Source organism: Crocuta crocuta, unplaced genomic scaffold (genome assembly GCF_008692635.1).
Source record: "Crocuta crocuta isolate KB4526 unplaced genomic scaffold, BGI_CrCroc_1.0 scaffold397, whole genome shotgun sequence".
NCBI classification, from domain to species: Eukaryota; Metazoa; Chordata; class Mammalia; order Carnivora; family Hyaenidae; genus Crocuta; species Crocuta crocuta.
The window spans coordinates 300,970-318,054 of NW_027527387.1; the positions used below are offsets into that span (position 1 = coordinate 300,970).

Here is a 17,085-nt window from a genome sequence, read left to right on the forward strand (position 1 = left end):
CATGAGATTCATGGAGAAACAGACACAACTAACAATAGAGAACTTTAATACATGACTCAATCAAGTGAATGAATATTAGGTAAGGTTAGAGAAGCTCCAAAGAGTATAATAAGGTTTATCTTATCTACATGACAAACTTTGATCTCTAAAGAGAGTGTAACTTCTTTTCAAGTGCACATGGAATATTCACAAAAACTACCATATACATGTACTATGTCAGGAAGAAAACCACAGTAAGAGCCACAGAAAAACAGACAAAAACATCCCATTACAACACAATAAAAATATAACAGAATAAAACAAAATATCCCTTTCACCTGGAAATTTAAATGCATTAATATATTCATATATATATATTCATATATTTAAAGAGGAAACTCATATACATTCCACAGATGCTGAAAGGATATTCAATAAAATTCAACATCTATTCCGAAAAAAAATAAAAATAAAACAAAAAAAAAACCTCATTAAAATAGGAATAGGTGAACACTTCTTAAAAGTAAAATTATACATATATATTAGCCAAAAAGCCAGCAACGTTTATAATGGGGACACAATGCACACAGCGCTAAATGAATAAGGCACAGCTATGTAGCAGATAAGAGAAAAAGTATTAGCCAAAAACAGGAAAAAACAAACCCCAAAAAGCAATAAGAAATTGGAGAGAAAGAAAAATGTATACTCACAGATGAGTTTCTCTAGACAACCCAAAAGAATCAATCATAAACCAATATCAACAGTAAGAGATATAAAAATACAAAAATCAAAAGCCTCCACATATATATGTGTATATATAAACAATAGCCTATCTGAATATATAACAGGAAGGAAGATCACATTTACATCAACAAGATGATAAAATACCTAGGAATAAATGTAATAAGAAATACATATATTCAGAAAACCAGTATTCAGAAAACCTTAAAACACTACTGAACAACTCAAAAGCAGACTGCAACAAACAAAAATATATACCTTTTTCATGGGCATGATGATTCAACATTACAAAGATGTCTGTTTTCTCCAGTTATTAAAAAATTTAATGAAATCCCAATACAAATACAAACTTTTACAAATTTACTTAGACCAGTTGGTTCTAAAGTACATATGGAAAAGAAAAAAAAAGGAAAGAACCAAGAAACTCCAAGAAAGAAGAGTGGTGGTGGCGCAGGGAGATGTTACAGAATAACATGGATTAAATGATATAGACAATGAAACATAACAAAGTCCTAAAACAGAATCAACTATAGCATATAGCTGGCCAACTTGGCATATAAGTGTCATGCCAAATCACTGTAGAAAAGGTGGTCCTTTTCATAAATAATGTTGGAGAAATGGGTAATTATTTGGGGGGAAAAGTTAGATCTATACTTCCCAACAAACACCAGACTGAATTCCAAATAGGTTAGAGATCTAAATGTAAAAAATGGTATCATTCAAATACTAAAAGAACACTAGTGAGTGAATTACTATTAGGAATTCTTACAGTCTGGGAATCAGGAAAGCTTTTCTAAGACAAGTGAAATCTAGAAGCAATAAGAGAGATACATATCTGATTATGTAAAAACAAATACTTCTACATGGCAAAACAAAAACCTGCATGGCAAAAGGTATTAACAGTCAAAGACAAAGGGCACATATCTGTAAATCATATAAAAATCTATGAAAAAATCAAGATAAAAGAGACCAAAAACCAATAGAAAAAGTGTCAAAACTATGAACATAGTTCACAAAAAGAGGGGCAAATAATTTTTAAATATAAAAAAACATACTCAACTTCACTCACAGGAGAAACAAATTAAAACCACATGGAGATATCAGTTCCCACCTATCAAACTGGCAAAACTTCAAAAGTACAGGAGATTGTGAAGAGACAGTTATTCTTGTTTTTTTTTTGCTGAGGGAACTCCAAAATGATAAAACCTCTACAGAGGGTGATTTGACAATATCTAACAAAATCACATGTAGATTTACTCTTCTACCCTACAATTCCACATCCAGGAATCTACAAAGATACAATGCCAAATATGCAAAATGAATATGCACTAGGTTATCCATTACAGCACTACTTGTAACAGGAAAAACTTGTAAATAACTTACAAAAATGAAGATGATATCTATAGACTTGGGACTGGTCAATTTATGTAGTCAACTTGACTGGGCCAAGGGGTACCTAGATATCTGGTCAAACATTCTGAGTGATTCTGTGAGGATGGTTTTTGTTTGTTTGTTTGTTTGTTTATTTCTGAGAGAGAGAGAGGATCAGAGCAGGAGAGGGTCAGAGATAGAGGGAGATACAAAATCCAAAGCAGGCTCCAGGCTCTGAGCTCTGTCAGCACAGAGCCTGACACGGGGCTTGAATGCACAAACTGTGAGATAATGACCTGAGCCCAAGTCGGTGGCCGCTTAACCAACTGAGCCACACAGGCACCCCTCTGTGAGGTTGGTTTTGAATGAGAGTAACATTTAAATTAGTAAACTGGGTAACGCAGACTGTCCTTCATAACAGGGGTGGGCCTCATCCAATCACTTGAAGAACAAAAAGGCTGACCCTCCTCCCCAGAGTATGAAAGACTCTCCTCCTGCTTGACTATCTTTGAACAGGAACACTGAATTTTTCTTGCCTTCAGACTCAAACTAAAACATCAGCTGTTGCGAGGCCTCAAGCCTGCCACTGGTTCTCCTGTGTCTCTAGCATGTCAACTCATCCTGCAGATCTTAGGATTTATCACCCTCCATAAACAGAGGAGCCCATTCTGTGAAGAAACCTGACCAATACAATATAATAGTGATCTCCATGATATATTAGGTTAAAAAAAAAGGTATAAAACCGCATATAACATATCCCACTTGAATACAGGTAATGGGAGGATGTGTGTGTGTTATGTGAATTTAGTTAATTCTGCAAAACAAAAACAAAAACAAAACAAAACAAAAAAAGATAGGATTAAAACAAGAAATGAACGTAAGAAATTGTAAGGGAACCTTTCTGAATACACCTTTTTATAAAGTTTTGAGTTTTGAACCATGTAAATGTTTTATATTCTCACAAATTAAAATGGGGGGAACCCATAAAACTGAAAGTGAACATAACCATATACAAAGAACTATTTCAAGTAACTTTTAGGTACAGTATTCGGACCCTTAGTGGGTTACTTTCTAAAGACAAAACTACAAAGATACTTTAAACTTCATCCAGTCAGTTTACTGTTAGAAGTAAAACTGACACTGTAATTTTCAAACTATTTCATGTGAACTCTAGGACAAAGCAAATGTATTAATGTTATTCAGAACTCAGTCCTTCAGCAGCACATCTAGTGCCCAGATCTTAATTTAATTTCTAAATACCATTTCTCACTAAAAGAAACTGAGGCCCTGTGAAGAAATAGTTTGATTCTAAGTCTTGGGTAGCAAAACTAAAGGCTTATTTTGTACTAGATAATAAGAGAGTATTCAAAGGTGATGTCAGAACACAGAAGCCAGCTTTGAAGGGGCTCCCACCAGCTATATATGGAACATGGAATAATTTGAACATCCTGCCCCCTCAAAAGAAAACATAAAAGCTGATGGAAAGAGTGAATAAATAACAATGCAAGAGGCTATTGTGATATAAAAACCCCAAAACCAAAAAAACTTACTTATCACAATTGGAATTACTACACCAATTCCTTTATTGTAAGAAGTGCTGATTAAACAGAAAGAATTAGGTATACATATGTTTATTTTTACCCAACCTTCCTGGAGAACATGTACTCATCCCCTGTTCATAAAGAAAAGCTTTTATTTACAGAAGCTAATAAACACAAAGAATGATACAATTTAAAAAATCATTCTGCGGGGTACCTGGGTGGCTCAGTCAGTTAACTGACTGACTTTGGCTCAGGTCATCATCTCGTAGTTTGGGGGTTCAAGCTCCCCATCAGGCTATGGGTTAATAGCTCAAAGCCTGGAGTCTGCTTCAGATTCTGTGTCTCACTTTCTCCCTCTCCCTCCCTCACTCGCATGCTCTCTCTTTCTCAATCAAAAATAAACATTAAAATTTTTTTTAAATCATTCTGCAATCCCAAATGAAATAGTTTATTTAATTAACAGAAGTAAACCTGTTAGCTGAAAGACTATCAGGATATAGGATTGATCCACAAGCCAAAATGTCCCTATACACATTACTTGCTAATTGCAAAGGGAAAATATAAGTTTAGAATGGAAGGATCACCTTAACCAAATGGCAAAATTTAGTAGGTAACTTGAAAATAAGAACCTGCTAATGTAATGCAGTAAGTGTGCAGTTTCACCTACCAGATATTTTGGCAAAAATAACGTTACCTGAATCAACACTTTAGATTCACTTTTCAGTTTATAAGAAATAAAGAAGACTGGAAAAGTAGTTAAATGGCTTCATGAGAAAACACTCAAATAAATCCAAAATACAGGACATAAAACTAGTTTTGGATTAGGATACAGAAAATCACAATGGGCCCCGGATTATGCTGTAGCTAGGGGGGAAAATAACTATATACTCTAAAAAACATTAAAATTAAACATTAAAATGTACTTTGTACATTTGCTGAAAAAGTATATGGACAGCAAAGGATAGTGTATTCCAGGTAGAAGGATTTTGTTTGATTAAAGGGAAACCAGCAGAGCTTTTAATGGTTGCTTAGAATGGTGTGACAGACTGGAATCTTTAAGAAACCCAAATGCGAAGATTGTTCTCCCTGTTTTACTCCTGCACCCCCCACTCCCACCCCCCACAGGTCTTGATTTTCAAATATGAAAAAAGCAGGGGCAGTACTAGAGGCTTGGGGTGCGACTAAAAGCAGAGAAAATTCTTTGCAGTCTTCTGTGGACTTAGGTCTCAGAGTCTTGCTAGAGGAATGTGCCTGTAATATACATAAAACAGGACTCACCCTCAAAGCATTTGAAGCCAGAGGTGAAATGCAACTATGTAATCCAGATTCAACTCAGTTAAACCCCTGATGTATCAAAGTGCTCCGTCTTTCATCCTAGCAGCCTGTCAGAGGGAAAAAACAAAACAAAAGCATGCCCTCTCTAGGGAAAACTAGTTTTTATGTCAGTTTCTTCTAAACACAATGCTAGTATATATTTTTAAAAATTACCAGACATATAATGAAGCAGAAAAAAAAAAAGATCCATAATCAAAAGAAAAAACAGCCAAAAGAAACAGATCTAGATAAACCATATATTGGAATAAACAGACAAGGACTTTATAATAATTACTATAAGTATTTTTTAAGTTCATTTGAGAGAGTGAGAGTGCACACAAGGGTGAGGAGCAGAGAGAGAGGAGAGAGAACATCCCAGGCAGGGTCCACATGCAGGTCTCAATCTCATGAACAGTGAGATCCTGACCTGAGTAGAAATCAAGCGTCGGATGTCTGACTGAGCCATCCAGGTGGCCCTACATCTTTTTAATTCAGAAAAAGATGAACTTTAAGAGAAAAATTAAATAATCTAAAGATCAACCAAATAATTATATAAAAATTGAGAAAAGTGGTATCTTGAAAATCTTTCTTGGTAATTGACAGGACAAAAAGTTAAAAAGAAAAATCAGTAAGGACATACAGATTATTTGAACAGTATTATTACCCACCTTGAATAAAAAACCACAGAATACAGAATGTGGGATATTTTTTAAATAAACTGTCATTTCTCAAAATACTCAATGTTATAGAAAACAAAACCAAGAACCTAAAGAAATGCAACCACCAAATGCAATGCATGAGCCCTAACTGGATTTAGAAAAAAAAATTACAAGCACATTTTGGAGACAATAAAAAAATCTGAATTTTTGAACTAAATATTTTAGGAAATGAAGAAATTACTAATTATCTTAATGTGATGATGGTATTATGCTTATGCAGAAGACTCCTTATTCTTAGGAGATATGTGGGGATGAAATGTCCTGTTATCTGCAACTTACTTGCAAATCCAGGAAACACTGTGTGTCTGTGTGTACAAAGAATTAGGAAAAGCAAATCTTTTTATTAAACATACAACTATGCCTTTGTATTATGTTAAGTTTTTAGTATTTCATACTATGAATCAAATTTTATTATTTTTGAAGGAAATCATTTGTGGATTTCTTCAAGCTAAACGGCCAACAAAATCTTAGCACGATATTGTCAGTAAGGCTTATCTTACACACCAAGTTGCTATTAAGTTTTAAGTATAACTAACTGAACAGAAACTTTTGTCAAACCCTTTTAAAGCCCACTTTAGCTCTCAAAGTACTACTGCTTTCTTAGAATTGTCAATAGAGAAAGGAATTATATAAACCCAAGTTAAAATTATAGGTAAATCAAGTTTCAAAATTCAAAACTGTTTTGTAGCCTTTTCTCTCAAGTTAGTATTAAGTTTAAGGTAAAGACATTATAAAACTCCTCCTGGGATTACTTTCCATAGTAAATTTATTTTACTATATTTTGCCACTGTTCTTTTTCTGCAGTTTGACCTAAATTCTTATGAATGCTCCCTTTCAGCAGTTTGACATAAAAATGACCTCTTTCAAACACATGTAGATACAATAACTATTAATGAAGACCACACATCTAAGGGAAAAGAAGAATGAAGTGTGAGGGCAGATTATTTAAGGAAGGTACAAGCAAATATTCCTATGAAAATAGCATACATCAAAGTCCATTTAAGAAGCAGTCTGAGAGTTTTCTTGGGATACTCGAATACTAATTTTAAACCAGCTAGCTGCTAAAAGCCAAGAATGATGGTCTTAAATAGAGACGGTGCTAATTCCCTGATTGGATTATGTCATTACTCCATGTTACAAGGGAAATATCTTGTTCAGTAGTACATCTCATTTCGCACTTCTTAGCTTGAGGGAGAAAATGTGTATTTTCTAAAAGAGATTTTCTCTCTAGAACCAAGCAGAAAATAGCAAATATTTTAATTTCAAGAATCCTATTTCCTATTATTCTGGCTCCTTTCTTTCTCCAACCCCACAATTCTTGGGGTCCACAATCCACTGATGATAACATCTTTTCATTCCTCACTCACCTCATATTTTCAAGTCTCTCCTTATAGATCATTATAATCACCACAACATACATACCATCATTTCCCTTCTCCCTCTCTTGAGTCATATAGTCAACTGAGCATTCATCTTAGTATACTGTTCTATACATCCACTTTCTCACTCTCCAAGAAAATTGCCTCAATATAACTTTGGACCTTGATTACCACATTAGCTTCCTAACTGATTTCCTTACTTACATACTCCCCTTTCTATAGTCTTGTCTTAACACAGCAACTAATTCTTAAGATTGACACTTTTTAAAAGGTTAATAAACTCCTCTTACTCTTCTTAAAACATTCAGTGACTCATCCTATACAGAATAAAAACCAATGTCTTTAACCATGGTTTACAAGACCCTATGAAATCTAGCTGTTCAGTATCTTATTTTCTACCACTCTTCTTATATTTTGCTCTAGCCACATTGGTCTCCTTGCGGTTTCAGAAACATGCCAGCACAGTCCTACCTCAAGGCCTCTGGTCTTGTTAGGGCTTGTTGTCTCACTTCTTTCATGTTTTTTACACATATCACTTCTGTGAGGCCTACCCTGTCTACCCTACTTAAAACTGTTTTATTTTTCCTTGCTTTATTTTTCTCATGGGACTTACGATTATCTGACGAAGCCTATCTTTAATTTATGTATTGTTTCTTGCCTCTAACCCTCACAAGCATGTAAGCTCCGTGAGAGCAAGGATTTTGCTTGGCTGACAGTTGTACTCCCAGTGCCTGTGATGTGACTAGCACACTGTGGACAATCATTAAAAATTATTCATTAAATGAATAAATAAAATAACTAATTAAATATGTATTTTTATCTGGATTATTTGTTGAATGAATGAAATATGTATTATAACATAACTTTTAAATGAGATTAAAACAAATTTTGGATAAAAAATAATAGCAATGAAATATAAACCAGAAATTATCATAAATTCATTGTCCATGCAGAAAGATAATGCTTTGTTTTCCGGGAATTCATTTTTAAATTCAATAAATATATTTATCCATTCTAATAATTTTACTATCTTGAGAGAACTGACCACAGTATCTCATTTTCTGGTATTTTAAATGTTAGAATTTATACTATAATAAACATATCCAAAGTAAATTTAAGTGTTGGAATACTCTGAATTATACATCCAAAATTGAGGATTTTGACTCTTTAAAGAGGTTTTCAAATTTTAAAATATAGAAAAGTATTCACTTTACTTGAATCCAAATATTGATAATTATAAAAAGAAATTTCTATAACTTATTAATGAAGTGTTAAAACTCATATTTTAAATGTACTAATGTTTAAGTATACTAAATGCATTTAAAGCTATACTTTTTATTTTTTTAAAGCTACAATTTTGAAAGCCTGAAACAAAACTTCAAGTTATGTCAAAGAAAACATTTTGATTAAAAAGGGATGAATGATATAATCCTAGGGAAAGTATGGCAAGGGGGAAAAGTTATTTGAAAGATAATCTGTTTTAAAACAGTCCTATTTTGGTACAGTAAATTATACAAAGCATTACTTGGATTTAAGACTTTAAACAACATAGTAGAAACCAAAAATGTTAGTTCATAAAAACACTCACCTACAACACCATTCAATACGACCTTCGCCCTCACAAGTTTTTGCCCAATGGTTATCTGCCAAATTTTTCATTGCAACAGCATATTCACAAAGTGTTTCCTCATCCTCACAATGTTCTCGCCAGATCTTCTCAAAATCTCCCACTAAAAACAAGGGAAAAGATGAATTAAGTTAAATTCACTTAAAAATGTCTCAGACTTTTAAAAGTTTCTGCATAATCTAAAATTACTTAAAGATGAATATAAGCAAAATTATGAAGTTGCATCAAGTTTAAATTATAATTTTAAAAACCCCTTTATGCAAACTGACACATCATTTTAACTATGATGATTTGATAACCAAATAAATTTTCACCAATTGAAACAGATGGATTCAGTGAAACTGAAATGAAACTAAGTAGGTAGGAGTAAGTAGGAGTTATCAGTTTATAAACCAAAAACACACTGGTGGGGGCAATTATGACTCGGCATTCAAACAATTATCCTGGTACCCTTGGGCAATTTGACATTACAGCACAGAATAAAGTTACTTAGGCCTGCTTCTTGCTTGTTATTTTCTTGGAATTCTACACATTGATCAGTTTCCTATGTTAAAAGGGGGTTGGAGAGATGGCACCAAAAATTAGCAAGTTAAATATTTTTACTTTCTCACCTGGATGTGCTCTAGGCATATTTTACTTTAAAAAATTATAATCCTAGGGAAAAAATGTTGCTAGAAGTTTTAAGTCTTTACAAAATGTTCTGAATAAACATTATAAGCTGACTATATATATTTTAAGTTTATTTACTTTGAGAGGGAGTAAACAAGCATGAGCAAGGGGAAGGACAGAGAGAGACAGGGAGAGAATCTCAAGCAGGCTCCACACTGTCAGCACAGAGCGCACATAGAGCTCTAATTCACAAACTGTGAGATTATGACCTGAGCCAAAATTAAGAGACTGATGTTGCCGACTGAGCCACTCAGGCACCCCATTAGCTAAGTATATTATTGAGCCACTATTGGCTACTACCTTTTTAATTTTTTTTTAAGAGAGAGAAAGAGAGCAAGCAGAGATGGGTCTCAATTTCACAACTGTGAGATCACGACCTGAGCCAAAATCAAGAGTTGGATGCTTAGCCTACTGAGGCACCTAGGCACACCTGACTGCTATCATTTTGAAAACATTAAATAAGTCCTCACTTTTAATATGAAATCTGAAACAGCAATGTGAGTTCTGATAAAGAATGGAACGAGGATGTTATGGCCAAATAGATGACATTAGCATAATTGTAAGGGTAAGAGAGTCAACAAAAATTATCAAAGTAGCTTCACTCAATGTCCTTAGTCCTAAGATTTAGGTCTTCTTGCCTCATGTTCAAATGTAGGCAACTGTTTGGCAGAGTAGGCTTAAAAACATAAATAAGACAACCAAATTTGAAGATGATAATTATACTCAAATTCTCTCTCAAGGTGAGACTACTGGATTCTAGTATTTAAGAAGTGTATTATAACAGTTCAAATATATCAAGACTTACTTAGTCAAAATCTGAAAAACTTTATTATTTTAAGCACACAGTCCAACAAGGACTGAGTTGAAAATCAAACTATTAGCCCTCTAGTTTGACCAAATTAAGAAATAGCAAAAAAGGTACAAACCTGCTCACCTACACTGTTAAAAGGAGTATATACCACAGTCTCATTCTTGGTCTGAATACCAACTGTGAACCCAAAAGGGATGAAAAGTTCTCTTCTTGGAAGTTATGTTCTTACAGAACAGTATTTTCATTAATTGGTAATATCTGTGAGGTGACAGAGGTCCCAATTTGTTACATAGTAGATTGGCAATAACTGTCCACTAAAAACAAGCAGGCAAACATATTTCCTAAATTCTCAAAGAAAAACTCCTGAGTTTTAGTAACATCTTTCGGATGTAATTATTTACCAACTCTCTAAATAGAACTATAGGAACTCTTTAAAACAAATATTTTGATTAATGATACATTTTTAAAAAACTGATAGTTCCTAACACTCTTTACTCATCAGACTTGATATCAAATGGTTCACTGAGGCACAGTATAATTTTAAAGGTGCTTTATCTTTTGTTGGATGGATGTCTTCAATTCTAAAAGGACTTCTGTTTGAACACATAAGTTTCACTGTCCTATATAATATACGTATCATAAATACATAAAATTACTACATTTGCTGATAATAGGAATCATTCAAACAAAAGTTGTACAGTAAAATGTATCTGGGAACAGCTATGTTTAACATATTTAAACAGATTTCCTTTTTGTTGTTGTTAAGTTTATTGAGATAGAAGGTGCACTAGTGCGCGTATACAAGTCGGGGAGAGGCAGAGAGAGAGGAAGAGAGAACCCCAAGTAGGCTCCAAGCTATCAGCACAGAGCCCAATGCAGGGCTCGATCTCACAAACTGAGATTATAACCTGAGCTGAAATCAAGAATCAGACACTTAATTGATCGAGGCACCCAGGTGCCCCCCAAATTTCTTTTCAGTTTGGATTCTACAGAAGATACAATGTAGGACCAAGACCTGGGTTTTTGGGACAAAGCAGTTTATTTGGGAGTGAATCCTAGGGAACACGAGTGAGGGAATAGGGAGAATGAACCCAGGGAGGAAAAAGTGGTAATACAGATGGCATTATTGAATTTGCTGCTATGGGTACGAGAAGCATACAGAAAGCCTTTGGAATTGTGCACCTAAAAGACAGGAGGCAAAGACATTTTATGCATCAGCTAGAATCCCCAATTAACTCAGAGTTGTTAAGAACCTGTACCTCTAGTTTTCACTTAGGCACTGAATAAGGGGGTATCCTTAGTGGGTTCCAGCAGTGCTGGAGAAAGGTGCAGAGCAGAAAAGAGAGAAGCACTGTGGGACTTTATAAGGGCTGGGTTCCTCTGAGCTCACAGGGTTTGTCCACCACAGTTGAAGACCAAGGGTAAGCTATATGGGACACCAGAGGCATCTACTACAAATCTATGTCACTGTAAACTTGGAAATTCAATTTACAATTATTTTGTTAGCTAGAAGACGCAAAGACAAATGTTTATATACAGAAACCTACTGCCCTTCAGCTTTTAAGACCTGTCATTTTTCACATTTAACAAAATTTTGTTTAAATATTATCAATTTCTACTTCTTTGGAGGGAGGGGAAAGATGGCGGATAAGTAGGGAGCTCCGTACCTGCACTAGCGCCCAGGCATCACACGGAAAAGATCTGAAGCCATCAGAAACCGTACCACACTCAAGAGATTGGGAGAGAAAGGATGCAGACTCCACTGAGAAAGCCTTCTAACGGCTACCTCAAGAAACAAGCCAGAGTACACAGGGTGGAGAGTCCCAAATATCACTACGACTAGGAAAATAAAATNCAATAAAAATAAAAATAAATAAACAGCAAAAAAATAAATAAATATTATCAATTTCCTGTAGAATTTTAAAGCTTACTATCTGCTCCACTGAAGTTCTAAGGAAGGATTCAAATTTTGCAGAAAACTTCCCACTTGATAGCCTCTCTAACATTTAAGTTTCTAACTATCCAAGTATGCTGATACTCAAATTGATGCGTGCTTAGTAAAGTGTAGTAGTACACTTATATATAACCGAGACTAAACAACACAATTGCATATATTCCTCATTCTTTCAATGGATTTGCTGGAAAGCAAAACAAAATCTATTTCATATGCTACCCAGAATAACAAAGCTAATGAGCTAGCACAGGCATCAAAGAAAGGAAAGCAGATATGTAATAAGATGTGGTTGATGTTATAAGATATGAACCTGCTATGTTCCTTATATCCTACGTAAGGCATCCTGGACCCAGAACTTTTAAATCATGTATTTACTCAACAAAAATGTACAAAACCCTGTCTACTAGGAATACACTATGTTAAGTGGTGGTTACAAAGTTGAATAAAAACATAGTTAGCCTCCAGTTATGAGAATATTCTACTTTCTAGAATACCTTGAAAGCTTATTAAAGTGTTTTTAAAATAAAGTTATCAAACAAAAATGGAATGGGAAAATTTAGTTTTTTTTAATAATAGCCCATTCTTTGTTTTTAGAGTATTCAAAATAATGGTATTTATCCTTTAAGCAAAATATCTTCAAAATAATTTATAATTCAGAATCTAAAAGCCAAAACCAGTTAAGGGTAACCAGAGACCAGTATACGTATTCAAAAACCTTCTGCTAACTTGGTCAAACTGCATACACATGTTAAAACTAGATTCTAAAAATTTTTGGTTATCATTTAGTTATTATGTCAACCAATATTTAAAAGATGTCTTATTTAAAAGAATAATACTTTTTAGTTACCAAAAGGCAAATCAGGAACTATGAACTTCCTGAGGCCTACATCAAAGATCTAGTTAACAGAACCAGAAATGCTTAAGTACTGAAGCTCAATCAGAGCTCCAACTGAATTAATAATTAGTCTTTTTTATTTTATTATTATTTTTAATATAATTTAAATATAATTTATTGTCAAATAGGCTTACATACAACACCCAGGGCTCATCTNTTTTTTTTTAAGTTTATTTATTTTTGAGAGAGACAGGGACAAGTGAGCAGGCGAGGGGCAGAGAGAGAGCAGGAGACAGAGAGAACCCCAAGCAGACTCCACACTGTCAGCACAGAGCCTGACCTGGCACTGGAACTTATGAAACCATGAAATCATGACCTGAGCCAAAATGAAAGTCCAGCCCTTAACTGACGGGGCCACCCGGGCGCCCCTAATAATTAGTATTATAATGATTTTACAATGATATTGGCATTTGTGACAACTCAAAATCATTGTGATTAATATCTTTCTTGCCTACTTCTTATAGATATGCTACAAAAGTATGAATGTATCTTTTAAAAAAAGAAAGGGAGGAGGAAGGGAGTGAGGGAGAGATTAATCTACAATTAACAGATACATTTCATTTTGCCCAAATACAGAGAAATCAAAAATTACCTTTAAAAAGCACAATTAAAAATATATATGTCCTCTAGCCTAACTTGAAATTAATAGTTAATGAGTGTTTTATGGTTAAACTAAAATAATAAATTTAGAGAATAAATCAGTAATCATTTGTTCAAATACATAGTTTTAAAATTCAACTTAAAGCTCTTGGGGTTCGAGCCCCGCATCAGGCTCTGTGCTGACCCTTTCCCTGCTAACGCACTCTCTCTCTCTCAGAAATAAATAAAACATTAAAAAAATTTTTTTTAAATAAAAAATAAACTAAAAAAACTAATTAATAATTTAAAACAGAAGTGATGCCAACTTAAGTTGCCAAACCACATTCAATAATAGAAATCAATGAACCAAGTTATTTTGAAGACAATATCCTAATTATTGACTGAATTCACCTCCACAAACATTATGTCACAACTAAAGAAAAATAATAGCACATTAATTCATTAGTTCAAAGGACATTTTGATTTATAACTTATAAAACCTATATAAGTTAGTGATGGTATCCCATTAATGGGGGACAAAATGTTTAAATTTTCAGCATGCTCAAAAAATACAGGAAACCCCCAAATTACAAATTAGGTACAGAGTAAAATTCAAACTACAGTTGACAACTGTCAACAGATAGTAGTGATGAAAAAGAAGTACAATTTAAATACTTCAAAATAGTGTTCTCAAATAAAAGTTACAAGAGGCTTAGAAAAACAATACATTCAGGGCACCTGGGTGGCTCAGTCGGTTCAGCATCTGACTTCGGCTCAGGTCAAGATCTCACAGTTCATGGGTGCGAGCCCTGCATTGGGCTCTGTGTTGACAATTCAGAGCTTAGAACCTGCTTCAGATTCTGTGTCTCCCTCTCTCTCTCTCTGCCCCTCCCCAACTCATGCTCTATCTCTCAAAAATGTATAAACATAAAAGAAAAAAACAATAGATTCAAAGTCAATTTTCTGGAAATTTTAACCACTGTTAAAGGAGCCTCTCAGCATTTCCAGAGCACCTGATACAGTGACACACCCAAAATGGAACAAAACTTCCACACTGTGTGGTGGTGTTGAAGCAGTTCCTGAGATTCAAACACAGGAGCCACCTGAAAACCTGCATCTTACACTCAATATGTTGTGACTAGTTATTTCTCTGATGAGGGAAATGATTCTTATAATTTTATTTTTATATTTTCACATAAATACAATAAAGGCAAGCACAATTGTGGTATTGGAACTCAAGGTAGAAAAAGGAGCATTTACTTAAGATAAAATTGGACACCACTGGTGTTTTCCAAGATCTGTCCTCAGTTAGACACTATCATCACTCCACTGGGCAGTTCATCTGCCCTCAAACTTCAACTTCCACAGAGAGGGCTTCCAATCCCACACTTTGGATATATTCCAAACTAAACCATTACACCATCACTCTCAACCTGCCTGTCTGTTCTCCCTGCCCTCATCTCAACATACACACATTTCTAAAATGGATGAAAATGGGTTCTTAACATGACACCATTTCTGACTCTTCCCTTTTACTTTGACTAGAAACGCTCACTCTGAACTTCAAAAAAGTTTTTGATATATTTTTCTCTATTCTCATGATCACTGTTGTTCTTTATGCTATTAACTCTAAATCAGATTAGTTTAAGAGTCTCCTAGGTGATGTCCTTTCTTCTAGATTCCTTCCTACTCTATTCTATAGTACTTTACACTTTAGATTAGCATTCCTTAACTCCTCTGTCCATTATGTAACCTATGGAGCTTTTATTTTTACTTTTATTTAATTTTAATGTTTATTCATTTTTCAGAGACAGAGTGTGAGTGGAGGAGGGACAGAAAGAGGGAGACACAGAATCTGAAGGAGGCTCCAGGCTCCAAGCTGTCAGCACAGAGCCTGACATGGGGTTTGAACTCACAGACCACCATGAGATTATGGCCTGAGCTGAAGTCGGATGCTTAACCGACTGAGCCACCCAGGTGCCCCTGTGGAGCTTTTAAATTATACAGATGCCTATGTTCCATGAAGTTCCACAGATGACTCCAATGCAGAACCAAGGCTAAGATCCACTGCATTTGTTATTACAGTTTTTTCCACAAAACAATCAAAAGGATCTACACCAATCAAAAGGATCTACTTAATTTTTACTGTACCTTTTGAAATGTAAAAAAACCCAAACCACAACAACAAAAATCCAAAACCTAAAACAATACCTTACTACAAAGATGACTAAAAATAACAAAATTAAATAGCTAATCTACTATTATGGACATCTCAGTGAACTGTTTATCAGTCAATATTCTTTTAATCTTTTAGAGCTACTAATTATTAAACTCTTTTCATTTTTTTCTCCCTGCTAGAATGGCAGTTTAAACTCTCCTAGGACAAAGTTAACAAGCCCTTCTGTGGACAGTCTTCACCTTACTTATTTTGCTGACTGAACAAAGATTCTATCACTAAGCAGCACTTTCTCATTCTGTATCAGAATGAGCGAGACTGAAAAAAAAAATCTAAAGAATATAGTGTAAAACATCACTAAAAAAAGGTAAAACAAAGAAAACCTGTTCAAAGTTTCCTGGGGTCAAGGAGTTGGTCAGTATTTTAAAGCAGTGTTGAAGGCCATAAAAGAAAAAAATTACGAAATTTCAATTAAAAAGTCTGTTATCCTATTTTTAAGAAAAATTTCAAAACTTTGTTTCAGGAAAACCACTAACATTACATTCATTTTTTTCATTTTTAGCCCTTTTGGTGTTAGTTTAAAATTATTTCTAATTCAAAGGATTTTCCCTCCCTGCCAATTCTCTTGTTTGACGGGTTTGCTAAAGAATAACAATCACAAATGTATTTTTCAGCCTAGTATATAAACTGTTATTCCAGCTTACCCTTTGTCTCAAACTATGAAGAATTTGAGTAATCAATAAGAATTGAACATCTAAATTAGACAATTTAGCTGTTCACTATTAATATGACACTCATAACTGTTAATCTTTGAAACAAAATTGTTTCTGGACTTAGTCTACAGAACCTATCTTGTGTTCTTTTCTGCTTCAGTATCAGTAATCTGTCTTAACTACTTTTATAATATCATCATTGCTACTCACAACACTGATTTTTTTTTAAATACAGGAAATTATAATAAGATCATCCATAATCCCATGACCTTAAGAATACCACTGTTAATGGGTTAATATGTATTTTTACTTTTCTCTGATTGACTTGTAAGCTGCATGGGTTTATGTAATTAACTATTTTAACTTGTTTTGGCATAAACAATAAGTAAATTCAGAGAGTGAATAAATTGATGAAATTTGCTAAAGGCATTCACAGAGGAGTTAAAAATATCAAAACTAAATGAAACGGAAATGACTTTTATTTCCAACAACTGCATTCTCTCAGAAGTTTCACATGAATACTTTAAGTTTGGAAAAAGAGATGCCAAGCATAATAATCATCATCGAATCAGGGCGCCTGGGTGGCTTAGTTGGTTAAGTGTCTGACTTTCGCTTAG

The 17,085-nt window shown here is 34.2% G+C and overlaps 1 protein-coding gene across 1 annotated transcript in view; it reads right to left on the reverse strand.

Moving 5' to 3' along the window:
• SAMTOR (S-adenosylmethionine sensor upstream of mTORC1) overlaps positions 1 to 17,085 on the reverse strand; it is a 136,729-nt gene that overhangs the window by 62,422 nt on the left and 57,222 nt on the right. Inside the window, exon 3 of the mRNA XM_077752216.1 lies at positions 8,633 to 8,774. Within this exon, the coding sequence (XP_077608342.1) occupies positions 8,633 to 8,774 (142 nt within the window). The remainder of the gene's footprint in view (positions 1 to 8,632; positions 8,775 to 17,085) is intronic.